Source organism: Parasteatoda tepidariorum, chromosome 6, assembly GCF_982258835.1.
Source record: "Parasteatoda tepidariorum strain Cologne lab strain chromosome 6, Ptep-v5.0, whole genome shotgun sequence".
NCBI classification, from domain to species: Eukaryota; Metazoa; Arthropoda; class Arachnida; order Araneae; family Theridiidae; genus Parasteatoda; species Parasteatoda tepidariorum.
Genome location: NC_141760.1, coordinates 3,220,575 through 3,245,295, shown reverse-complemented (window position 1 = coordinate 3,245,295; position 24,721 = coordinate 3,220,575). Strand labels below are relative to the sequence as shown.

Below are 24,721 nucleotides of genomic sequence, written 5' to 3'. Positions count from 1 at the left end.
AGGCTCGTATAACTTCTTCACGATTGTTCACAGTCGCCGATATTGTTTGTGGTAGTCAGTGAGAATGAAATTTTTAACTTCAAAAGTATTTATGATTGAGTATTTTTTAGTAAACTTTATAAATTTCAATGATAGATACATAAAACCTTAAAGTAGTATCGTAGGTAGTGTTTTTCCTGTAGAAACATTCAGTGTAGGTACTTAATTATCTTGACCGCTTAATCAAAACATTCATGAATTCGTTTAATGATCTAATAAATTTATCAGTAAATATTATGATTGTGCTCATTTTTGCCAATGCTCGCTCGTAGTAGTTGACTACTCTGTTAAAACTTATAGTCTGACTATAAATAATAAGTATTGTAGTTAGTTTAGAATATGCTCGTAAAAACAATTGTTTACTTGGTAATTCGCATCTGACAGAATTTCACTACAGCAGTGAGAAGATAAAAATTAATTTTTAGTAAAGAAGTTTGGCATGTTAAAATAATTATTAATTAATCGGCTACTTTTCAGTTAAAACCATTGCATTGTAGAATGTTTTAAATTTAATTCATAAAACAAGCACTATTGTTACATTATTTAAATTTCCTGTTTAATATATTGTAAAATAATAAGTCATTTTAATTTCTTGAATATTGACAGATTTGCATGTTTTTGATACATAATTAATTATATTAATTTATAAATGATAGCAAATGGTTAGAAAATAAGCAACAATATGGTCTATTCAAAGTGTGTTTACGTTAAAATTTTTATTTAGGAAGTTTTTAATAAAAGTGTGAACATTTCCTATTGGCTGTACGAGCTTATACAATGCACAAAAATATTTTGATAGTTAAGTGTCATTGTACTTTATCTTTAAAAAAAATTAAAAAGTATTAAATTTGATATATTTTTGTATCTGTATATATTCTTGAATATTCACTTAATATAAAATGAGCTTAAGGGTTTTATACTATAATTTCCCCCTTTTTTTTTACAAAAAAAGAATGAAATTATTACTTGAGAGTGTTTATAAATGAAATATTTTTCAACACTTGCGTGGTGATAATGAGATTTTTTGGTGCAGGTATTGCTACGGAAATCTACCCATTAAATTTTAGGCATTTTCAAATTAAATTATTTAAGTTTTAAAGAAATATTCAATTCTTAATAGTTTTAAATTTAATGTTTTCAATGCATAGTTTAACTTTTTTCTCTTATGATTTTAGCTTCGTTTGCTGGATTTAGAAGCTTATCTACCACGAAGGATTGGAAGGTATTTTGAGATTGACTGCTGGACTGGAAAATGATACACGGTGATAGAAAACTGAGAGCTTTAAGTTCGATCCGTACATAAAACAGAACAACTGGTTTGGAAATGCTACCGATGCGCTTAAAATTTGTCGGAGAATGAAATTTTTAGCTTCAAAGGTATTTATGATTCAGTAATTTTTAGTAAACTTTATAAATTTCAATGAAGATACATAAAACCTTAAAGTAGTATCTTAGCTAGTGTTTTTCCTGTAGAAACATTGAGTATACTTAATAATCTTGACCGCTTCATAATCAAAACATTCAAGAATTAATGTAATAAATTTATCAGTAAATATTATAATTGTGCTCATTTTTGACAATGTTCGCAAGTAATAGTTGACTATTCTGTTAAAACATATTGCTGATTATAAATAGTAAGTATTGTAGTTGGTTTAGAATAGGCTCGTAAAAACAATGTTTACTTGGTAATTCGCATCAGACAAAATTTCACTACAACAGTGATAAAGATAAAGATAAATTTTTAGTAAACAAGTTTGTAATGTTAAAATAATAAATAATTAATCAGCTACTTTTTAGTTAAAACCATTACATTTTAGAATGTTTGAAATTTTATTCATAAGACGAACACTATTGTTACATTATTTAAATTTTCTGTTTAAAGCATTGTAAGATAATAATTTAAACATCTTCATTTTCATTTCTTGAATATAGACAGATTTACATGTTTTTGTTACATCATTAATTATATTAATTTGTAAATGATAGCAAATGGTTAAAAAATAGCAACAATATGGTCTATTCAATGTGTGTTTACGTTAAATGAAGAGCAGTGCTAAAAAGGAGTTACAAATTTTATTCAGAAAGTTTTTTTAAAAAAATGTGAACATTTCCTATTGGCTCTATGAGCTTATGCAATGTACAAAAATATTTTGATAGTGTCATTGTACTTTAACTTTAAAATAAATTAAAAAGTATTAAATTTGATATATTTCTGTATCTGTATATATACTTGAATATTCACTTCAAATAAAAAGAGCTTAAAGGTTTTATACTATAATTTCCCCCCCTTTTTTTTACAAAAAAAGAATGAAATTATTACTTGAGAGCGTTTATAAGTGAAATATTTTTCGACACTTGCGTGGTGATAATGAGAATTTTTGGTGCTGATATTATTACGGAAATCTATCTACCCATTAAATTTTAGACATTTTCAAATTGAATAATTTAAATTTTAAAGAAATATTCAATTCTTAATAGTTTTAAATGTAATGTTTTCAATGTATAGTTTAACTTTTCTCTCTTATAATTTTAGCTTCGTCTGCTGGCTTTAGAAGCTTATCTACCAGGAAGGATTGGAAGGTATTTTGAGATTGACTGCTGGACTCTGCAAATGGAAAATGATACACAGTGGTAGAAAACTGAGAGCTTTAAGTTCGATCCGCACAGAAAACAGAGCAACTGGTTTGGAAATGCTACCAGTGCATTTAAAATTTGTCGGAGGTAAAAGTTCTCTTTTTGGTTGTTGTGAAGAAGTTTGAAGAAAGATGCATTCCTCTGTGATTCATCCCTACTGTTTGTTTATATTATTAACTTGCTGTTCATTATCCGTACAGAAAACAGAGCAACCGGTTTGGAAATGCTACCGGTGCACTTAAAATTTGTCGGAGATGAAAGCTCTCTTATTGGTTGTTGTGTAGAAGTTTGAAAAAAGGTGCATTCCTTTGTGATTCATCTCAACTGTGTGTTTACGTTATTAACTTGCTGATCATTATGAAAATCTTTCAAAAAAGCATTTAAAGATTCCGGGTTTATTGCTCTGAAATATAGTTGATGTTTCACATAAACGAAAAATTTCAATTAAAATTAAACAAAACTTTAAACTGCTTGAAAAAACTGTAAAGTTTTGTAATTTTTTTTTATTTAAAAATAATAATTAAAATGATAACCAACTGTTGCTTTTTGGAATAAATATTATTTTATATGCTATTTTATATGCTTTTGGAATAAATATTATTATAAATATGCTTTTTGGAATAAATATTATTTTATTTAATGACAAATTTGTGTTCTTAAATTGTATTTTACGAAAGGTTTATCGGTGAGAATATATTGATTTTTTAGCTGAGTGAAGTTTATATTCATATTGTCTTTCGTTTTAAAATAAAATAATTAAGTTGTGAAATAATGTTTGTCATGATTTGATTTTTTTGCTTTTTATTTTTAACTACTGCATTGTGTAATTTATTCTGAAATAAATCTTCGGAATTTTAGAAAATGGGGTTGGCAGATATGTGTTCATTAATGAAACTTAATAAGATATAATGTTAGAAAATTTTTATAGTCATTATAGTAATGTTTAAGCATTATGAAAACAGATATAGTTAAAATTCGGTTTCTTTTAAATTTTCCAGACATCGGAAGCAATTTTATTTTAACATTATTAAACATTAACTATAACTTATAAGCATTTATACTACTAGCATTGTATTTATTACTCTAATTTTGAATTATTCAGTTTAAATTTGAAATAAGAAGTGTATTTATGTACTTTTATGAAACAATGATAGTGAAAATTTCTTTGGCTTAATATTTAAAATTTAGCTGAACATTTATATACATTATGGTAATGGCAAAAAATTTTAGCCAATGTAGAGAAGACTCTTGTTTAAATTTTGATCTATAAAGTTCTTTGAGAAAGCAAGTTTTTTAAATGCATAACATAGTTTTTTTATGGCTAATTCATCAATACCAGAAACTTGACCCCCGTGTCTGCTTATTTTTTTAAATCTTATTTTCTGAAAAGCTCTGTTTAAAATGTTTACATATTACACCTGCTTTATTTTAAACCCATTTATGCTATAATACATAATCTATAATCCAGAGAAATACAAGCAATGGAATTGTTTTAAACAAAAGTCTATTTTGTTATATTCCAACGATCTCAAAAGAGTAATGGATTGTAGTCAAATTTTGATGATTCATATTAAAGGCAACTTTTTAAAGATAATCAATGTTATACTATTTATCGTCTCATTCTTGTTTGCAATTATATATGTGTGCATATTTAATTTGGATAAAACATAATATTTATTGACAGTTTTGAAATTAAAATGTTACGTAAATTGTTGCAAAGATTGTTGGTTTAGTACATAACACCTTTAAATAATTATCGAATTGATGAAAATTTCTGATGTGCCCATAAAAGTTATTTTTATATTATTAAAAAATATGAGCAATTTTCATAATATTAGTTGCCTTCCTGTTTTCATTCCCTGGAAAAATTTCTACGTTCCATTTGGGTTTTGTTAATAAAAGTTCAGATACTAAAGCAATAAAGTTACGTAAGTATTTCTCCATTTAATTTCAGTGAAAGAAGAAAGGGAAGAAAATGTGTGTAAATTTGTTGAAGTAATTTGAATATTTTTAAATTATGTTCTTTATTGTGTCAATTATTACAAGAAATGACAACTTAAAAATTGAGCAATTTTATTTTAGGATGAGGGGAAAAAAATTTAAGTTGAAATTTCCATTGAGTTCAATTGTAAATATATAACTTTAAGATTATATAGTGCGATTTTTATTATATAATTTCAAAATATAAATAAAGAATGATAATTGTGAAATTACAAATGGCTTAAGTCACAACTTTTATAAAGCATGTTTTACAAACTATCAAATTCAATTAAAATTTTTATAAAAAAGGATCATTTATAAAAAATTTAAGAATACATGTTAAAATTATTAATGATACAAAATTCATCAGAGAACCCATTGTATGAAGAAAAGAAAAAAATATCTATAAAAGTTGTGATATACTATTATTTCTTAATTAAATTTGAAAAATTCAAAAAATCAGCTGAACGTAAGATATATTTTGGAGTAAGAAGGAGGAAAATGGATGGTTAGCAAAAACTCGCTGATATAATTTTATTTAATTTTTCTTTATTGCTTAGTAAATAATGCATAGAATGACATTATAAAACTATTGTTCTATCCCTCACAGCAATACAGAAAATTAAGTAAAATTATACTGCCGAATTATTCTACTACCATCTATATCTTCCTCTTGCTTACTCCCAAAAATAAAAAGCAACGCATGATAATATCAGAAAATATAAAATCTTAATATTATATAGCATCAAAACTAATGCAAGATAATATTATGGCGAACGCTAGATAACATTAGTATGCATATAATCTAATATTATATAATGCAGAGCAAACAGAGACCTCTTGTATCTTTCTAATATTAGATGTTGTGCAAGATAACGTGAGATTTTACCGATTTTCTGATGTTATCTAATATTAGGTGCTACTTGGGATGATTATGCGGCATGTAAGAGATCCCTGGAGTGCCTTATTGGCACCTGGCATTTCGGGCAAAATTAAATTCCTAGTGCACTTTAGCATCCAAATAGAGTCTCGGTGCTGCCATCCAGTTTGGCAGAAACTAGACGTCCAAATTAACATGACCAACGGTATCTCACCCATTGTTTTGGTCCTGAAAGAGTGGATACCACCTCTGGAGAACGCACTAGGTCTGCTCATCGGCAAGACCGATTGAACAGCTCATTGGAAATAAAAAAAAATAAAACAAAAATTCTCACAATGAGTCGTAAGCAACAAAAATTAAACACAGCATTAAGGGGATCAAATTTAATCCATTGCTCTTCAGACTGAATCATAATCTTCGAACTATGGCTAACTTCCATAATTTGAAGGTCAAAAATCCGAATTCTTCTGGAGAAAAATATAAGTTTATTATCAGAAAGTTTCTAATAGATGGCGATTTCAATAATCTAGCACTAAAGAAAAATGAATGTATTCTTTTAAAAATATGTTTATTTTTCATTTTTGGTACAAGTTTTGTTAATAAGTTTATTTGCATCAGTGAAAAGTATGATATTGTTTTTGCTGTGATAAAAAAAATTGCACAAAAATTAAAAATCACAACTGGCTGTTTACACCACTAATTATTAACTGTTAACTCTGCAAAAAATAGCCAATACGTAATCGTAAATTTTCATGGCTATCGTTGTTTTTGAATAAAAACTTTTGAAATTTTCGTTTGTTGCAAGATATTTTGCATAAGAACGTGTACCCCCCGTTGGCCCCCATCCCCCTAAGCTCTTGGGCGCATTCATCCCCCCCCCCAAAAAAAATTTGCTAACTTCCCCCTTCCATGTTAGCTTGTTCGAAATAGTGCTACGTTGCTTCTTTTAGTTATGTACTTAAAAAAAAATTCTCTCGTCTAAATCCCCCCCAAACTATTCGTTTTATTTAGTGTAAAAATTACCCCCAAGCTTTAAGTGGGCGCATCGTACGCCCACCTTCCCCCCTAATGGGGGCCCCTGCGTACCCCTGGGGGTACGCGTACCACACTTTGGGAAACACTGATCTAGCAAATAGCATAAGGAGTAAATGTACAGTTTACTGCAGTCAGCTTAGGAATATAATTTACATGATACAAAATTAGAAGCAAAGTATTTTAATGGATGGCTCTGATGGTTATAAGAAGCTCAAAGGCAATGGTTTCTTTCAATCAAGATTCCAAATTAAATGTTTGCATGGTTAATTATTTATTTTGTCTTCGGCTTGTTCTATTTTCTTTCTACAAATAGTGTGTTTTTTTTTAAAACTTATTTTTACAGTTTTCTCAGTTTTTAACCACATCAGTTGACGAATCTTGTAATTATTTAAGTGGGCGATAATAAACATCTTTGTTCCTAATTGGAAAGCAGAAAAACGTTTTTATATTCTACCCTTTCATGGGTATTTCAAATCGTTAGTTATTCTTTAGTTCCCCTTGGGAGGCCAGGGCGATTTTTAAATTTTTTACACTTAGTAAGCAGACTTTAAATTAGTTTCCTGACATCGCAAATGCATGAGTGTCAAACAAAATTAAACTAAACTTTTGAGCTATTGACGCAACTGTGGTAAGCAGATATTTTGAAATTGAGTGCGTTTTGGTGACATAAAATTAAGATTTCATTTCATTCTTTTAATTGTCTCAATAAAATAGGCATACTTTGATCTTCCCCTTATATTATGCAAACATTATCCAGTGTGCATTAAATAATGTCGATAATTTCTAACCTTGACATACATTCAGAGAGATAGGAGGTTGAAACGAACTTTGATTATTTTATAAAAATCTAATCAGAAGACTTGTATGTTTAGAAGAATCAATCATATATATGGGTCATTCTCACGAAAACTGTCATTTTTCAGTTCATAAAATCCCAAAAAAGTAAAGTGAATAAAAAGCTCTGAAACTTTTTATTTTAATAGAAATATGTAATGGCATTATGAAGAAAATATATATCCTATAAATTATACTTAATATTTAAATTAATTAATTTTTTAAATAATTAATTTATTATTAATTAATTTGTAATTAATTAATTTATAATTAATTAATTTATAATTAATTAATTTATAATAATTAATAATTAATTAATTAATTTAATAAATAAATTAATTAATTTAATAAACTAATTTATTAATTTTTTAATTTATTTTTCAAATTAATTAATAAGTAAATTAATTATTTTCACTATTTAAAAAGTGAGGGAATGACACTAATAGTGAGGGAATGATATTTTATTTTAATACATGTTTTTATCTAAGTTACATCAACCTAAAGTTTGAAAATGATTACATACTAAGTATATCTAATATTTATCATAATTTAGTCTTATATATTTGATAGTTTTTTCAGGTTTGGGAAATAAAATTGATTGTCACGATTGAACAAAAAAAAAATTTGATAATATACTCATCTTGAATCATTCCCTCACTTCAGCGTCATTCCCTCACTTTATACACTAGTGAGGGAATGACGAATTCAATAAAATTTAAAAATAACAGTTAGGCCTAATTAATTTCTGAAGTCAATCACATACAATTATATTCATACAGGAAAGCAACATATAATTATCCACTTTCTCGATGAGGTTGTATTTTATTTTACTCTAAAAAATGACATGAGGGAATGACAAATGTAAAAAATTTTACCTGGTTTGATTCATTCAAATTTATTCCACAGCAAAGCTTCTTTAAGTTGAAGATGGAAACATACTGCAATTTTGTTCCATGATGCCAGTTGTTAACTTCTGAAGTTTTTATTGATATATTTTTTTTCTAAGAAGATTACAGGTGATAAGAACTTTGTTGTGAGGGAATGACGCGAAACACTGGGGACAAAGTTTAAAATAGTGCTGTGTTAATATTTTTATCAGAAATTAAATTTAAAATTGATTTTCTGAATTCTATATTTCAGTATTCTGAAATAAAAAACACGAATTTGTAATTTTTTTTTTTTATATTTCAGAAACAATTTTTTTTTTTTTTTAAATCAGCAGTGGGGCCAAGTGAGGGAATGACGTATTGGTATATTTTAATTACCTAAAATAAATAAAAAATAAAAATTGATAATTTTATTTTTATTCTTTTGTTAGCTTGCATTCTGAAGGACACTTTCCCTGAATTTTTTTTTTCATAAGCTGTAAAACAAACATAAAATATACTGGGGACATAAAAATGACTGTTTTTGTGAGAATGACCCATATATATACACATTCTCCGAAGCGGGTTAAAAAAAAGTAAACAATTTATGTAATAGTATTAATAGTATTGATCAACACTGCGAAATCATGCACAAAATTGAAAGACATATACTAACGCAGAGAATAAAGCTAAAATAATTTATTATTTTTATTTACTATGTTTTGTCCTTCCCGCTGGTTCTATAAAGTATACACAAATAGACATTCACTTGTATATAAAACGAAATAAAAAATAATAATGATGAAAAAAAAAAGTGTATTTACTCTTTAGTAGGCACCCTTTTTGGAGGTTTCGTTATTGCAATATAGTGATTAGCAAACGCTGTAGATCATTTTACAATCGGCGAGACCCTACATTATTAACTAAGACACATTTAACCAGAGATGGGTTTTAATTACTCGGAATAATGGATAATTATTTAAAATCTACCTGAATAATGAATAAATATTTATAGAGAACATTTTGAAAAAATATTATTTTTTAATTTTTTAGTCATTATTCTTTTATTTTTAATTATTATCATTAGTCAGTAATAAATGAATAATTTTGCTGCTCAACAGAAATACGTTCTGATGTTGACAATAATTGTGATTAATTACAAATAAAAAATACATAGTAGTGTGGCGTATTTCACTTTTAAATTTCCTTTTAGCAGAATTTCCCTCAATTACTAAATTACCGGATCCCAATCAACACGTAAAACATAACATCCTTCATTTTATAAATACGATAGGTCCTCCAGTAGTAGCCAAACCTCGCAGATTAGCTCCGGATAGACTAAAAATTGAGAAATCAGAATTTAAAAAAATGATGGAGTTAGGGCACATAAGACCATCTAGAAGTAATTATGCATCCCCACTTTACATGCTCCCAAAAAAAGGGAACACTGGAGTGGAGGCCAGTTGGTGATTTTAGGGCACTAAATGCACAAACGGTGAAGGAAAAATATCCTATCCCTTGTGTAGCTGATTTCACATCTGAACTGCATGGCGCCAAAATTTTCAGTCACATTGACTTAGTAAAGGCCAATCACCAGATTCCAATTAACCCTGATGACATTCATAAAATGGCCATTTGTACACCTTTTGGACTATTCGAAAGTACACGCATGTAGTTCAGACTGTGTAATGCAGCAGCTACATTACAAAGATTAATTGACGAAGTCACTACAGATTTACGTAATATTTTTGCATTTGTCGACGACATATTAATCGGGTCTAAAAATCATAGAGAACATATACAAAACCTTAGGAATTTATTTGCAAGATTAGAACAATATGGTCTTTGTATCAATGTTGAAAAATGTACATTCAGTAAAAATTCTATAAATTTTTTAGGCTTTAAATTAACAGAATTAGGATTCGAACCTCTACCGGAGTGCGTACAATGCATATTAGAATTCCCTCAACCTTCCAATTTATCATAACTTCGCAGATTTTTAGTCACGTTTAATTTCTATCGCAGATTCATCCCAAAAGCCGCCGATACCCTTTATCTTTTAATACAATTTTTAGAAGGAATTTCCAAATCCTTACGTACAGAAAAAAAGAAGAAAATCATTCTCCCAAAGAACCAGACTAAATTGTGACTAGGTATGGAAGACATGTACACTTTCCAGCAAAACTGGCAACTTACGCTTGTTATTAACATTATTAACTAAGCAAGGTTGTTTAGTATAAAATATTATTTATCAATGATGTAAATAGTGTAATATTCAAAATTTTATGTGAAATATTATGTCGTTTCAGAGTAAAATTCTCTGTCACTGGGGGAGATACTCTGTAGTATTATTCTTAATCGATAATGAATCGATTAAGCAAGATGATTATAAATTTTTTCTTATATGTTGGAAGGCAACAGTCTGGTTGAAAAATAAAACAGCTATGGTGAATAAATATTTGCTAACCTTCTGAATAATTGTGATAAAACAACACTTCATTGGTGACCTGCGGACGTGATATGAAATCGCTCGGATGGTCCACATTAAACAGTTGATTTGCTTAATATAAAAACTGCTCAAAGAAAAAAAAATCCGATGAAGTAAATAAAGTCGATGAAGTAATAAAGCCCGGTAATAAACAATATAGAAAAAAAATGAGCGAAATGCTATAAAAAAATGAGCGAAATGCAATAAAAAAATTAGCGAAATGCTATAAAAAAATGAAGAAAAAAATATAATGAGTAAAAATGTTATATATAAATAAACAGCATGAATCAACTAGTAGTATAGGTTCATCGAATTCTATAACAGATAAAATTCTGGAAGGGGAGTAATGTGGCCTAACTACCACTATAAATATTAAATACCAAACCACTAGAATTTAAGACATGTTAACTTGATTCTATCACGAAATACCTTTTGATAGATGAAAGTTGACATGGTCAATAATTAAATCCCCACAGCTGTAAACAACTAGCAATTGTGATTATTAGTAGTCATAGTTATTACTAATAGCAATTTCTGTTAAAAAGCGATTCTGATTACTGGTAATCACAACATGAAGAGGTAATTATGATTATAAATGAGCGAAATCATCAACTGAATATCTTTGGTGTCAAAAATAGTGTGGCGATTTTTTAGGCTTCATTTAAGAGAATTAGTACCATTTCTCCATTAATTTGGTGGTTTTTAGAACAATAGTTTTTTTTTTAAAATTTAAATTAGTAGCTATTATTAAAATTAATTAAGGTGACAATAATAGTATGGCGATTTTTTACGTTTCTTCTAAACCATTCGCACAAACTTATGTTTTTAGAGCTGTTTCTCCATTCATTATGCTTTTCAGTACTTTTTTTTTCATTTCAATTACCGTAGATTTTAAATTATTTAGTTTCATGGAAGCACATTTTAAGAATGGAAACTGCGGATAGCTTTAGGAATACCAATTTGACAACGCAGTCCACCCATGCTACTGCGTTCACGAGTTTATATAATGCGAATATAAAATGATTACGATATAAAAATGTAAAATAATACGAATATAAAATAATACTAATATAATGTAATACGAATATAAAATAATTAAATATTAAAGAACGTGAGATAAATGCCTGGGATTTATAAGCTAGAAAACATCTCTGATGTTATCTTAAACATATCTTTTAAAAAATCAAATAAACAGGATCGTCAGCAACAGTTTAATTTTTATCAATTGTAATTATAAACTAATGAAAAAATCTTATTTTTCAAACGTCTTCTTCGTAGAAACTAATTAAATTTTAAAATGATTTTTAGCCCACTGTCCTAAATCAGGCACTAACGGTTCAAGAGTCATATGAGATAGATAGACTTACAAACTCGTCATTTTATTATTATAGATTTATCAAAATTTATGGAAGATTATTTCTGTGGGATGTAACACATGGTGGAAGATAGTTTCAAAGTAGACAGCATTAGTATTGCGTTGCAGTTGAAATCGGATCACTCTAGTGAGTCAGAAAGTAGTTGAAAATGTGATGGCGGTTGGAAAGTGATTGCATTTTCATCAGGAACAGAAAAGCAATCAAAATGCTCCGCTCTTATTGGTATGAAATCGAGTTCGTAAAAACGCTTTGCATAGATGGTGAAAAAACTTCAGGAGGGGGGGGGGTGAAGATAACTATGAGCAGGAATAGGTATTATGTAACAAAGTTCTTTTTATTTAAAAAAAATGAAGATCTAATCTTTAACACGGAATCGGTTCCATCAAGTTTAGCACATCGATAACACGCTGTGCGACATAACAAAGTATATAAAACTCAAACCTTTCTCATTCAAATTCTTTTTGAATCAATTTATTTAAGGAAATCGAAGCACTGGAATCATTCATTTTGGAGAAGAGATAGCTTATCGCATTCATTCCATTTCATTTTATTTTTGTGTTATTGTTCGGAAACTAAAAAGCGTAGCTTATCATTTGGAGCTTATTTACGGGTCACTTCAAGTTCCTTTTCATTTCTAACTTTTGTGTGCTCAGCATTCGGTGCAGCAGAAGAGCAGGCGAATGTCAAATGTGACCGAAATGGGTGCTGCAGGTGGAGAAGATGCTACGGAGATCACCCCCCTCGTCGACACAAGATCACCCCACTATGTGTATTCCTACCAGGATAGGTAATGTCCTCTTTTGAGGTTCTTATTATTATTATAAATATTAAAATGTGGACGTGAATAACATTTTTGTCTTGTTAAACAGTTATTCACAAAAAAATGTCCAACATGAATGCATGCAGGTTTGTCCCCTACTGTATTGCATTCATGTTTCTTTTACTCGAATTCAATTGAAGTATAACTCTTTCATCTTTCTAAAAAAGGAAACGCAGGGCACATCATTTTCAGGAGCAACCTTGGCATGGCAAACCTTGAGACAAACTTTTTAAAGATATAATTTTTTGAGTTAAATGATTAAACAGTTTCATAAAACATTATTATTTTACACCTTTAAGTATGCATCGTTTATTAATTTACTTTGAACACACTGAAATGTTGTTGCAAAAATATGAGCCAAGTTCCAGAAAAAGTTTCGGAAATGCTAAAAGAGTGACATTCAGCAATTTTAATTATATATATATATATATATATATATATATATATATATATATATATATATATATATATATATATATATATATTCAAATTTTTAATAGTTTTGTGAAAATTAAAATATTTTTTGTGGAATTTTGTTTAGCGAGTTTCAAGAAATTTTTACTGGTGGGTAGCAATTTTTATTACGTAAATTATTTTCGCATAATGTTAAATATCAATGCTTATTTTGCAAATTTTTTTCTCATAATCTTAATATTAAAAAAAATCAAGAAGGTGTTTTTTGTTTTTGGTCAGTGAAAAAGTAAAAAATTGTTTCTAGCCAATCTTTATAGCTTTTTCAATAGCATTTTAATCTTTGGTCAGTAAAAAGTTAAGCTTCAATTTTGTTTCAAAAGCTTCAATTTTTCAAAATGCTTTAATTTTTTTATGGCACAAAAATAAAGATTTTTAACCTCAACTTTTTTACATAATGCTAAAAGTAGTCAATGTAATGCTTCTTAACATGATAAAGCTCCAAAAAGTTTTTTAACTTTGTTTTTAGTCATTTGAAAAATAAAAAATGGTCTTTAGCCCAAATATATCAAAAATATTTTCAAGAAAAAATAGCTAAGTTTCCGATATCATCAATGTAAGTAATCAAGGGTTTCAATGTATTAACAGAAGGAATAAATATAATATAGAAGGGAATAAATGTAATAAAAAATTCGAATTAAAAGATTCCAAATTTAATGTTTTTTTTTTCTTTTTTAAAGAACTGCTTATTATGTTTCAAATCCAGGTATCTTCTTTGTCTTTACGATTAACGAAATATGCTTGCATAAAGTTATAATAAGTACATATTTTATACATTTTTTTATCGGCTCTTTTAAGGGAAAAAAAAGATGAATGAGGAGCAACCCCGGAAGTTGATGAGTGGAGCCAAGTAGTGCGATAAAAACATATTTTGGCTAAAAATTACTTTTTTTCTACTGATCAGGAGCAAAAAAAAAACATACTCTTGATTTTTTTCACATGGAAAAATATGATATTTTACATTATAAGAAAAATTACATTATGGTCCAGAAATTCTCAAAACCAATTTTATCGCTTTACAAAAAGACCTTTTCTACAAAAAAAATTTCAGGAAAATAAATTACATGACGGTAACGGATATTGGTCAATTTCACTTCAAAAAAAGCCTGATTTAAAGTTTTGAGGAAAAAATCCATAGAATTTCTAAAAATTATCAAGCGTTATTTATCTTAATTAAATGAAGCAAACTCTTTATTTTTTTACTTTTATAACATGTATTGTGATGTCGAATAATATTATATATTATATCAGAAATCAGAAAAGAACCTCAAGAATATATCAGAAAAAAACCTCAAGAATTTTTTTTTAACCTGAAGTCAAAAATTGCGAGGATAGAGACCTTTAATCATTAAGTCATCGAATTCGAACATAAATTTCTTGAAAAAATTTGATAGAGTGACAATATTTAAGGCATTTTTAGTATTCTTTTAATGTTAACATCTTGAATGGTGTTTTGATTTTTTAAAAGGTATCGATATAATATAAAATGCACGCATGTTGTTTAACTTAAAATCAACAAAATTATTATCTTAAGAGGAAAACAAAGTGCGATCCTAAAAAAAAATTTTTTAAAATCCGACGCTTCTGCTTGTCTAGTCACCAAAACACAACGCAATGTGTTTTTAATTTTCATGGCTTAAATAAATGTAATATTTTTATTTCATGATATGAGCATTAACAACTGCACAATAACCGGCAATATATATTTGCACCAAAATCAGAGTATAAATTACGTTGTTTATAGTCACGAGGAAAGGATGGAGAGAGAGATCTTGCAGATGGTGGAATCCCATGATCAATCGTCTACTGTTAATGAGAGGAGGAGCTGTTGCTTCTCGGCCATCAGAAAGAACATCAAGCTGACCCTTCTCACCATCATCATGCTCTTCTGTGTCGTAAGTGTTTTCAATTCCTATTTCAATGTTTAGCAAAGATATTATTAGGACCTCGAGTGAGAGTCATTCGGAACATTATTAATCTGTTCTAGACACACTGTTGTTACCATCAGGAGCAACAGCTTATTGATCTCTTGAAAATATTATGGGAATGGCTTTTAAGATGTTTCAAAGTAAGCACAACTAACCGTGTAGTGTTTGGCTTTGAAAATTTCAGTAACAAATTTTGAAATTCATTTTTGGAATGCTCTTCAATTCGGGAGTTCTAAATGTCTTTCGACATCCTTTAAACCTTGTTATTTAATCAAATTGTTTAGTTGCGGAGGATATGGTAAGGAATAAATTATCTTACCATTCGGACAAATCGCTCGCAGATATTTTGTTTCCAAAACTGAAACATTTCATGAAGTAAAAAGATTTAAGAATGTCGGTGGACATTAAGAACATCAAAATGGAGGAGAATCCCGACAGAGGATTTTGAAAGTTGCTTTTAAAATGTTTAAAGCCGAGCACAACACGGCTGTTGGAGGAAGCTTTGAAACATATTAAATAAATATATGTCATTTACAAGACTTAATAGATGAAAGTTGAAAATAAATGGAAGTTCCTTGCTGTTTGAGGAACAAATAGATGGGTGCGTATTGTTGACAACCATTTTATAACATTTTTTTCGTCACAAGGTTGAATTCCTTTTCACGTGGTTGCCCGTTTTTTCTGATCGCTGAACATAAAACGATTGCAACTTATTAACTATTCATTTAATCGTCTCGAAATCAATCTTACTCAATTGAGCTTAAAAATATATCGCAAACAATGATAGCATTATCAGGTACATAAATAAGTACAAGTATAAATATAAATCCCTTGTAGGTTCTACTAATTCGATCTTCTCAAGAGTGGTCTCGTTCAATTCAGTGTGAAAAAGTACATTATACTTCACTAGCTTATCTAGGGAAAAACTCAATTCTCTTCCTCAGCTACCCCATTTTTCTCAAAAAAGGGGCTAAGCTTATAGAGGGGAGTTTACACTCAGACACTCAAGTATCATTTATAAGAGCGTAACAAAGCTTTCTTTGTAAAAAAATTCTGGGGTAATAATTTTCTGAAGAAAAAATCTGATTCTACTGGACTATTTAAAATCAGAGCTTTTCAGAGTAATAGAAAGTGTTCAAGACTAAGTTTAAAGTGATGGACATCTAAGCAATCGTGTCCAGTTTAAAAACGAAATAACGCCTCAGCAAGACTCGCACGGGTCCTTTCCTCACATCTTCGTTTAAAAGGTAGGAAGCAAACCTCTTTTTTAATTTCAATTTAACCAGGAGCTTTGCAGTTTAGATTGGGTGATTTTTTTATTTCTCTTTCTTTGCAAGGAAGTCAGCAATCAGACTCCTCCACACTACAATAAGGCCTAGGGAAATTTAGTCTGATTAACTCATCGGTTATTTCTTAATTAGCCCAAACGGCTAGAAGCTGGTTGTAATACGCTTAACTATAAGATTGATTAGAAAATTTGGAAGACTTTTACTTTTCCAATTAGCCAGGAACTTCATAAAATGCTGACAGCGTGTGCTAAGAGCCGAATTTTTCAATTAGACTACAACACTTACATTAACAATTTGTTAAACCAGACTTTTAGGAACATGATATTGGCTGAAAAAGGGAAAGACTGGTCTCTCTGGTTCGATTTCTTTGCTACTGTATTTCAAAATTCAGTAAAAATACCAAAGGTTGTGTAATTTTAAGCACTATTTTAAATACAGAAGTTTATCATGGCAATAATTCATAATAGCATATGAAAGTGGTATTATAGAGAACTTGTCTTTATGAGTAAATGCACTTTTTAGTGTTGAAATATTAATAAAAAGACTTGAAATCGGCATGAAACTGAATGTTGATCTTAATAATAAGTTATCAAGAAAGATAATAAGAGAGTAGGGTAGATGAAGATCAAGGGGAAAAAAGTGGTATATGTACATAAAAGCTGATTCTGATAAAAATGAATTTCAAGGCTTGAGAATTTTCTGGAGCAATCATTTCCTTGAAATCCCTAAAAATAAAATTACACTGTCCAGTTATGTGACCACCCGTCAAAAGCCAGAAATAATCACCTTTCGCAAAGAGACATTTGGAGACGTGCAGGAAAAGAGTCAATTGGTTTCGCTTTGAAAAAGTTCACTGGATTGCTGCTCTATGTTAAGTGGTTTAGAGCGCGCTAAATTGAATTTGCGAATCCAAGTTGTTAAATTTAATGTTGAGAGAAAATAGAATTCAGAAACTAGAAAATTGGATTGAAACTGCTTTTTTCCCCTCAAAATATTACCCCAATCAACATTTTCTGACTAAGCACTTTCTTCACTATACTTTTCTTCTTTGTCTAGGTGTGGACAGAAATCAAATGCCCAAGCAGGGCCCATCTACAAGTAATAACTCTCGGGAAAGACCGATTTTACACATTTATGCTTTGTAAAAGCTTAGTAATTCTTTAAAATGCACGAGATAGCGTTCCAGTCATCATTTTTTTTGTTGCGAAAAGAGAGCATAAATCGTTCTTTCTCTTCCAGCAAAAGACCCTTTTTTTAAAAGTGATTGGCAGGGGATACTAAAAACAAAAGAACTTTTAGAAATGAGATAACTTAATCGGTGGTCTTGACACACTGCTTTATAAAAAAGATCTTGAAATTATAAGTCTCAAACGATATTAGCTTTTCGCTTTTCTATATTAAATAACAATGTCTTCCAGCAAACTCTTGTCACTTAACATTACTCACAGCAGAAATATGTATTTCCTTGAATCTTCTTCGTTATAGCGGGAGGCCAGTAATTTTTTAATCGATATGGATTTAAAATATTTTTATAGTTATTATTCGCATTTTAACAGTAACTTGTTATAATAGCTGAGTAATATGTCTTTCTTGTTATATCGAGGTTTTACACTGTGTTCCTACAAAAGTCGCAAGATGTTTCCTTACATGGTCACTGAGTGAACAACTTTTTTTTCGTTATTTAACATAATAATTGTCCGTAAAATTTAATGGTTAATTGTTTACATAAATCAACTGTTGATGGAATAGTTACTTAATTTGTTATTTGAATAAGTAAGCATTGCTTCAAATATTTTTTCGTTTAGATTAAAATGATTTAATATCATATTTAAATAACTGTGAAATATAATATTTAGTCATTTTAATCTAAACAAAAGAATATTTGTTGTAATTATTATTTATTCAAATTAAGAATTCCATTCGCTTCAAAATCATACAAATAGGAAATAACGGTTGACAAGCTTCAAGCGCTCAAAAATAGGCTCCCATTTTACCGATGCGAATGAGAAGAACGAAAAGGGATTCTATAAAACTTAAAGTTGCCTACGAAAAATGGAAAAAGTAAAGGTGAGAAACGAAACTGGAGGAAAGTAGCCGAAAGAATAGTCGAGAGAGAAAAATGAAAAACAGAACAATAAAAGTAAAACCACCGTATCCTGAAGGAGAAAATCTGGGTAAAAGGTATTTCCATGCGCTATGGAGAGGTGCTGAGAATTTAATGTCGATAACAAGGGTATCAGCATTTATAAGAATTTAAGAAGATTCCAAGGCATCAAGATGAGCTGATGTGACTGGGGTGGAAATGATTCGTATTGTCGAAATTGACTTTATGCCCAAAATTCCAACAATGTGCAGCAATTGATGATTTCTCGAATTCTTGATAACGGATATTGTGTTCCTTAAGTCTAAATTTTAAAAGGCGTCTAGTTTGTCCGATGTAGCCAGTGACGAGGAATGAGTCTCCAGCGATTAGTAGAAAATATTCAAGAGACTTTTATTTAGTTTTGTTAACAGCTCTAAAAATGACTTTAAAACTAAAACGGAAGCGGGTGAAAAAGTTCTCTTTAAGGATTAGAAGAAGGTTTGGGTTCAGCAAGAGCTGAATCAACTATAGAAGGGTTGAATGTACGGTTAGCCTCTAGCGAGTTAAGTTCAGTGCAAAGGCTTAGTGAGCGGAAAGTATGAGATGCATAATGACGATAAGGAATGGACATGGGGGGAGATGCGTTAGTTGGGAAACAAAATCATGGGAACAGCATAGATATTGTTGAGGTGGTATACACTAAATAGCAAGCAAGTTTATAGCTCGGGGTAACAATGTTCGAGGTCTAAAAGCAAGTTGTGAACTTTAAGAAGAGAATGGAAACGAGCACAATAGAAGAAATGACGTTTAGTGTAGTCCGAAAGAGTCCTTTTTATTTTATTCTTAATAGCAGCAGTAGGGTGTAAGAGCTAAAATATTCTCAACATAATCAGATTTATTGAGTAATATTATTGTTTGCGTTTCAAAAATATTTTACCATGCAGATCACTAAATGTTATCCATTTTTATTTTGCTTCAATCTATAAAATTAAATTTGATAAATTTGATCATTTGAAATATAATTAACCATTTAATACCTGAGCGTTCAAGTTCACTGTAGGAATGTCATAATTTAGAGATATAATTTCTCTTTTACAAGTTTTATGACATACTTTACTGTCTGGATAATTATCGTCTTTGTAATGATAACGACTTTACTGTAAAACTTAATTGAAGATATAACACAAAAAAAATTATTTTTTTATAGCTTCTGGCTTACTCTTTTCATATTACTATTAGAAGCATTATACCTTTCATCTCCTCCACTATTTACAGAATAAGGAATAAGTGCGATATGGTGTACAACTACGAAATTTAGCTTTGAAAGATGCTGAAGTGTTTGAATATGAGAGCCCGATTTTTTAAAATTTCTGATTATAATCTTTTATATAAATTTTTATTTTTTATTTTAAAAATTTACAGTTTTATCGGAATGAAATTTTGATAACAGTTGTTGGGATTTCAGAATTTCTAGCAAATATTTACTTTAAATTTGGCGAAATATTGACGGTGTTGACATAAAATATCAAATTAAAGAGATTAAAATGAGTGGCATACAAGGTTTCTCGATCCATGAGCGCAATTACATGTCTGGACTGCTATTCATTGTTGCATAGTAACAAATTTAAATTACCATCGACTGTAATATTTATTTATCACCATGTTTATCAGTATGAATTGTTTTAGTTTTCGAACCCAAGAGCAAGGCAAGCTAACATAAAAAAGTTAACTAAATAAAATTAGATCTATGTAAAACTCGCATAATAATATAAAAAGTTAATTTAAAAACGTGCTATAGCGCTCCCTTTTCTTGAACCTTACGAACTAACCACTATTACTCTTTTCAACAAGACTACTCATAGCACCCTCTGTCGCTTTCATAGCACCCTCTGTCACACAACTTTCTACTTGAATTTTGTATTGTTTGTAATCCTATGTGTAGTTAAGTGAGAAAATTAAACAAAATTTAAAATTTTTACTTTAAAACTTTTGTTAACTCCTTTATTAAAGCCATTTGAGCTAAAAATAAAAACACATTTATAAAGCAAATATTTTTAGTTTGAGCATAGTATTATGTTTTGCAAGTAGTCCCATCTAACTAGTGTGTTGATTCGAATTTTGTTTCAACCGGAAAGAAACTAAGAGTTTACTCAATTTTTCGCCCATAATTTTGTGATTTTGAAATGAACTAATAAAATGTAGATATTTTGGCAAAGTCCCATCATTTTTATGGGTAAATGATTGCATATAAGCTTCAGCTAATCGTCCACATGTCTATAAAATAATACTCATGAATATAATATTCAATATAATCCTGAATTGGTTGGATTTTCAAAGATAGATAGAGATCCTCAATTACGAGAGTTGTTTAGTTGTATACTTTTCCTCAACTTTATTCCTTTCTGAAAAATATTTTTCCACTAATTTTATCTGTAGACAAATAACTTCATAAATGTGGGCAACAATAATGTGGATTCAAAATAAGAGACTGGGAAGCTATTTTCTTTTGTGCCTTTGTTCATTTAAGTATTTCCCAATGAGGTAGTTTTAAGCACAGAATAAATAAGCTCATTAATCTATAGGCACACAATTTCAACACTTCTTTACAGTTGGTAACATTTCGAAAATCAAATTCTCCTTCTCATCAAAAAAAAAAAAAAAAAAAATCTAATTTTGGGCAATAACGATTTTTTTATATGTCAATCAATCTCAGGCACAAAAATATTTTAACATAAAATTGCTAGAAAAAAGGGTAGCCCAACGAAACGTTAAATAATAAAACGAAGACATTTATTATTATTATATGCGTAGGAACAAAGTTATTCTTAATTCCTAAAACAAAACTTTAACACTGAAAATCAGTTTTCTATATTACTGGTTATTTAGATTGCAGTACAGGGAAAAAGTGATAATAAATTAATAGTATGAGACGTTACGTTAAAATGCTGCGTTATAATAAAAACAGCAGAAGTGGAAAAAAAATTCTTCTCAATTCTTAGAATTAAAAATATCGAAAAAATTATGAAATTGATTTGTCTGATTATAATTTTTATTAATTATTTTTTTAAAGAAAAACAGAACTACAAAAACTTGCGGTTCAGTATTAAGTAATCTAGTTTTCCAAATTTCGTTTTTCCCTTTGTCTTCCAGAAGATAAATTCGCAAGCCATGTGCAGAAACATGGATTCTAAAATTTAAGAAATTTGTGTTTAAACTATTTCTTATAATGAAAAATACCATAATATAATAAAAATATGATTTTATATCATTCTTTATCATATCTATACAAATTCAAAAAAAAAAAAAAAACTTAGGAAAATACACTTCTGAAAAATATTCTGACGAATATTTGACCGATTATTTAACCAACTGAATTTTTGACAAAAGGGCCAAATACTCGTTACATCCCTTATCTAAAGGCGATATGATTCTAACCTGAGAAATTCATGAAGTGGCAGGAAATGAGAATTTTTGAATTACTCACTGTTTGTAGTTTTGATTTCAATTTTTTGTTGCTTAAGTGATCTTTTTCGATAGAAAAAAGATAACGCTTGCTATATAAAAAATCTAATAATTAATAAAATGAAATAATAAAGTACGTTACCAAATAAGTATTAAATTTTATCTCGAACTGTAACAGTTTTGCTTTTATTTTAGGCTTCTGCTTAAAACTTATAAATTTTCTTCAATTAAAATATTTAATTTGAATTTATATTACTTAATTATGTACTAAATTTTTTCCTACTTTCATTCTGTGAGCATTGTTTTTTTTTCTAAGAATTTATTTTTAAAATGAATTTTTGCACTGCGTGATATGATAAAAAAAGCATTTTTTTTCTCCAATGTTTATTTATTTATTTTGATAAATCTATTGTTGATATGATGAAAATTGCAATTTTTTTTAAAAAAGAAGTATTATTTTTTCTTATTTTTCAATGAATTCTAATAATTGAATGCTTTTAATTTTTTACAAATATATTACTAAGTTTACTGATACAAGGAAACTAGAACACTAATGTTTAAATAACTACATTTGCAGTTTACGTGTCTAAATACATGTGCGGCCCTTCGTTAGTCAACCTGCTGGGCAAGTGGCCCTTCACTCAAGAAGGTTGTGGATCCCTAAGTTAATGGATGTTACATTTTCGAAATTTAAAAATAAACAAAGCGTTTTTTTTTTAAAATCAAAAATGATATTGGTTCTTTTAAAGGTCATCAAGTCTTTTATATCGCTTATTTAATCAAAAGCTAATTTTTGAGAAGGATCATTAAACAACTCCTTGACTCCATGGTAAATAAAAATTAAAACAATATCAAATCAATATCAGAGCAATATCAAAAGAAATATCAAAATAACAGTTTACGGAAACATAAGTGCATACTTTTAGATTTAGTTTCTTTTTCATTTTACAGGTTTCTCTGAGTTTTATTAAAGTCCATAGCCATGATTGGAATTCTATTGCTCTGCTTAAAGGTAAAACAATCAGTATCCTTTAATTATTTTCAGTGCATTTCAGTCAGTACAGCAAAACTAGAACTGCAATAATTCATATTTTTTCTTTTGGAATATTTTTCTTTTTTCAGAAAAATCAAAATCTGTCAATATGAAAGGCTTTCAAGAAACGTTTCTGTAAGAGAGGACAAATTAGAAAAGTGAATGCATGAGAGTGCTTGAATGCACATTTTTTCTAATCAACCACACGGCAATTTATAAATATTGCAACAAACGAACAACTCTTTCATACTTCAAAGAGCTAAGTAATCATTTAAATGAAGAAAATTTCCGATGAATTGTAAGAACTTACTTCATTTTCTCACATTCATTCAATTTATAGAAAACTGCAGTCTCGTAAAACCTGTCCATAGCCGTGGTTTGCTCTTACTAACAAATCCTTGTTTATAGCACAAATGTATAGCTTTATTAATTAAGTTGTTTGTTTTTACATTTCTTCCAAGTATCTGCTCTAAATTTCTCATTGGTTTAATAAAATTTGACTTGCGGATGGTTCTTGTTTCCCCTGTTAAAATAAACTAAAATTTCGCTGACTAAAAGGGCTATATCACAGATAAAAATAGCTGTTAAATTTCCTGCCTAGGTGCAATTTCTTAAATCAGCTAAACCAAACATATATTTAAACTTTGATTTAAACTTGAAATATGCGTTCAAGGTCAAGATACTTTCTTCTATCGCTGAACATTGCTAAAGATTAGATATATTAGATAGATTGAATATATCAATCATCATTTTGAATCTTCTTCTTCTAAAATCTCTTACTTGGATTTTTAGGCATCAAAATACAGAATGTCATCAATTTAATTACTGACATAATGAATATTAAGGATTAAATGTTAATGAATGATAATCACTTTTACAGCATTCTATTTTTTCTTAGAAATTAAGAACAATAATCTCAAACACAATTTTCTCCTTGCTATTAGGAGCCCTAGGAATAGGAACGTGCGTCATTTCTCTCTTGGCCATCTTAACTCATGGTCTGTCGCTGTCCCTAATCCTTCTTCTTCTTCTTATTATTATTATTATTTTGTATTGCTGTGAGTTTTGATCTTTCAAACATTGTCTCGTCAAACGGGCCAAAGTCAATTATTTCGGATAACTCAAAATGTTTGACTTCCTCAGACACCACTAGTTTTCAAGCCATGCAATAAAGCTGCTTTCATTATTCTTATAAGTAATCATAACACTGGTCAACAAAGAAAAAAATTTTTTTTTTTCATACCTGAAATTTTAAAACGAATTTTAGCTACAGGGTAACAAAAAAGTATAGGGATCACCTTTGTGGCTATCTACCACTAAAGTTTTAAAACCTTTTTGCATATATAGCTTACTGATCTAAAGCTCTGCTATTAGACTTTCAATTGCAATACTATTTCATAAAATCACAAAAATGTCTTTGAAGAAATTTGACGAAAAGCTAATTGGTCAAGTACAAGCATTTTTAGAACTTCGCTGGAGCCACAGGATTATACAAATCCATTT

At 29.0% G+C, this 24,721-nt stretch overlaps 1 protein-coding gene across 2 annotated transcripts in view; it reads left to right on the top strand.

The window, feature by feature from the left end:
- Positions 1-12,548: 12,548 nt before the first annotated feature.
- Positions 12,549-24,721, top strand: part of LOC107437251 (P protein) — a 79,068-nt gene continuing 66,895 nt past the window's right edge. Inside the window, exons 1-3 of one of the 2 annotated variants that reach the window (XM_016049183.5) lie at positions 12,549-12,919; positions 15,168-15,318; positions 23,137-23,209. In XM_016049183.5, the coding sequence (XP_015904669.3) occupies positions 12,813-12,919; positions 15,168-15,318; positions 23,137-23,209 (331 nt within the window). In that variant the 5' untranslated portion in view covers positions 12,549-12,812. The remainder of the gene's footprint in view (positions 12,920-15,167; positions 15,319-23,136; positions 23,210-24,721) is intronic. The other variant, XM_087165311.1, reaches the window with a different exon arrangement.